General features: G+C 46.6%; 1 protein-coding gene across 1 annotated transcript; it reads left to right on the forward strand.

Moving 5' to 3' along the window:
• The first annotated feature begins 334 nt into the window (after window positions 1–334).
• On the forward strand, window positions 335–1,753 carry LOC132712318 (endogenous retrovirus group 3 member 1 Env polyprotein-like). Its single transcript, XM_060693348.2, has one exon. It carries the CDS (start codon window positions 335–337, stop codon window positions 1,751–1,753), a length of 1,419 nt encoding a protein of 472 aa, XP_060549331.2.
• The last annotated feature ends 1,264 nt before the right edge of the window (window positions 1,754–3,017 follow it).

Consider the following 3,017-nt stretch of genomic DNA (forward strand, 5'->3'; position numbering starts at 1 on the left):
GAGATACTATATACACCAAGATAAATACATTTGTCCCCAAAAATGGCCTCGCCAATATAAGGGAAAGAACGAGTGCAACGCTCCGGATGAACGGTATTGCCCTTATTGGAGTTGTATTGCTTGGGCAACCTGGCAGACTGTCAGCAAACAATCATCAGCTGTTTTGAAAATCGTCCCGGTTAAATCTGACTGTTCAAAGGGGTCTTGTAATCTCCTCAATTTCACGATCTTCAATCCAGAACATTTCATCTCCCAATGGGGCCCGCAATTTGGTATTCGAATCTGCGGTTCTGGTAAGGACCCAGGAACTCTCATCTACCTTCGTCTACTCACCATGTCAGAAACTGGCCATGATCTTCAGCAGTACTTCTTCCGGGACTTCTGGGAAGAAACAAAAACCCCTGTGGACATCCCGCCTGTTGCTGTCAACACCTTTCAAACCCTCGTGGAAACTATAGCAGAGGTTTTAAATGTTACCAATTGTTACATATGTGGCGGCACCAATATGGGAGAACAATGGCCATGGTTGCCGTCTGAATGGAATATGTCTATCCCTTTTAATCTTACTGCCTTTAATGTTACTTCCCCTCTCAAACCCCCATACAGCAGATGGCCTTTGAAAAGTGCCCTAGTTGCTGAATGGTGTTTGCAAAGAGAAAATAATTCCTCTCCCTCCCTGGGCCACACGGTGTGTCAGTCGACTCTACGACTGAATGCCACAGGCTCTCAGGTCTGGCCCGCTAACGCTATGCCTCCTAACGCCTCCCATTGGATTCCCCTGTGGAACCAATCGCTAAACTATGGTTTTCCAGATCCCCGAATAGCCCCTGCAGGCCTATACTGGATCTGTGGAAAAACAGCTTATTCCGTTCTGGACCCTTATTGGAGCGGGTCTTGTACATTGGGTACTATAAGACCCTCCTTCTTTATGCTCCCTCTTGATAGTGGCCAGTTCCTTGCCCATACCGTGTACAATAGAAAGAAACGATCCTTATACGAGATCGGGTATGATGTCTCACAAATCAAAATTGGAAACTGGAAAGATGATGAATGGCCCCCTGAGCGTATCATCCACTATTATGACCCCGCCTCATGGGCTGCGGATGGAACATATGGCTACCGTACCCCCATTTATATGCTAAATAGAATTATCAGGCTACAAGCGGTGTTAGAACTTATCACTAACGAAACTGCTAGGGCCTTCCGCCAGATTGGAAAAACACAAAGGCAACTAAGAAATGCCGTCTTCCAGAATCGTCTAGCATTAGACTATCTCCTTTTAGCTGAAGGAGGGGTGTGTGGGAAATTCAATCTCTCAAATTGTTGTCTAGAGATCGATGACAGTCACAAAGTGTTGACTGAGGTAGCAGACAAAATTACCAAATTAGCCCAAGTCCCTGTTCAAACTTGGACTGGCATCCTGGATACTGGGGGGTTTCTGGGTGGCCTTTTTCGCAATTGGAAACAAGCCGCACTAATGCTAGGAGTCATCTTGCTGGGATTACTTATGCTACCCTGCCTAATACCCTTGCTCAGGTCCCTGATACAGAGTATAGTGGATAGCACTATCTCAAAAAACAATGCGTTGCTACTGGAACACAAGGAGCAAAGAACATCCCTACTGGGGTGTGACAGTGCCGAACCCCCGGACGAGGGCGACGCTGTCTCTCTTGCTGCCTCTGTAAGCACGGAAAAACACATCTGTATGGCCTTTCCTTCGGACGAAGAAGAGGAAGAGTCATCCGTGCCTTAAAAATAAAAACAGAGGAGATGTTGGGACAGATTCAGTCCGGATTCTTATAGCCTGTGTCAGCACAGGTGAACTGAGAACCTAGGGCGTGCAAACTAGCATGAGCAAACTGCAGCTGGCATAGCAAGCTAACAGGATGTAGCATAAGTAAGCTAGGCGAAGTATTCACATGTGGTCGCGTCTATAGAAATGTGTGGTTAGAGCTTAGCAGGAAATGTACTTTATGTTTTTATGCACATATGTAACCTATCTTCCGATATGTAACCCATCTTCTGCTTACCCAAACAAGTACAATAAAAGAGGACGCTAGGAGCAACTCCTGGCTGACTCGCCCCGAGAGCAATCTGGTGTCAGTCTCCTGATTACTCAAGATTTGGACTCCGTGAGTAGCCCACCAGTTTGGGGCGAAAAGCCACACCTTTGGAGGAGGAATCCAGAGGAGAAGGAGGGGAACCAACTCAACAGATCTGTCCAATTCAATTGCTGAGGGAATAATGGTTCCAAAGAGTAGATAACATGGCATTTTAATATTACACACTGCTCATTTGAAAATGCCGTATTCTTTCTTAAATGAATTCCTGTATTTGTGGGTTTGTGATGAGCATGGTGGAATTTCCCCTTTGTTCTGCCCCCACTGCAGGTGGGTCTGTGTGCAGCTCAACAGGCAGCTAAACCCCCCTCTTCTCCTCCAGTGAAAGGGAGCCTGGGGTGGATCTGGGTGTTTCATTGGGAGAAAAGGGCACGGAGAAACTGAGGAAATGCAAAGAGTGAGAATCAAATATAAATAGGCGATAGGCAGCATTAACTAACAGCCAACAAAGAAGCAGATGGAACCTCTCCAGCGATGCTCCGTGTGAGGGATGGAGGCCTCTGGATGACCATGTGTCTCGGTCAAACCGGCTGCTTCCGTCTCCTCCAAAGGCTGAGAGAAAAGGGAGTCTGGCTTCAGACCATACAGTGAGGCTTATCTGCCCCCGGCCACTAGGTGGGGCTAGAGCAACAACTGCACAATAGATACATGTTGTGGCATGACAACCTTTATAAATTTGGAGGAGACCCTGAGACCATCTAGCCCAACCCCTCCTCTCTGCAGGAATCCCAGTTAAAGCTTCTCTGACTGATGGCTGCTCCATCTTTGCACTCAGATAATACATGAAGAGGAGACTGAACTTCTCTGCTTCACTGGCTCAGCTCTAAAACAGCTCATCCTTTTATCATATTTTTTTCTTTCATTCAACTAAATTCTCCTCTCTTGTAACTGAATTCA

Source organism: Pantherophis guttatus, chromosome 15 (genome assembly GCF_059756535.1).
Source record: "Pantherophis guttatus breed Tessera chromosome 15, ASM5975653v1, whole genome shotgun sequence".
NCBI lineage: Eukaryota > Metazoa > Chordata > Lepidosauria > Squamata > Colubridae > Pantherophis > Pantherophis guttatus.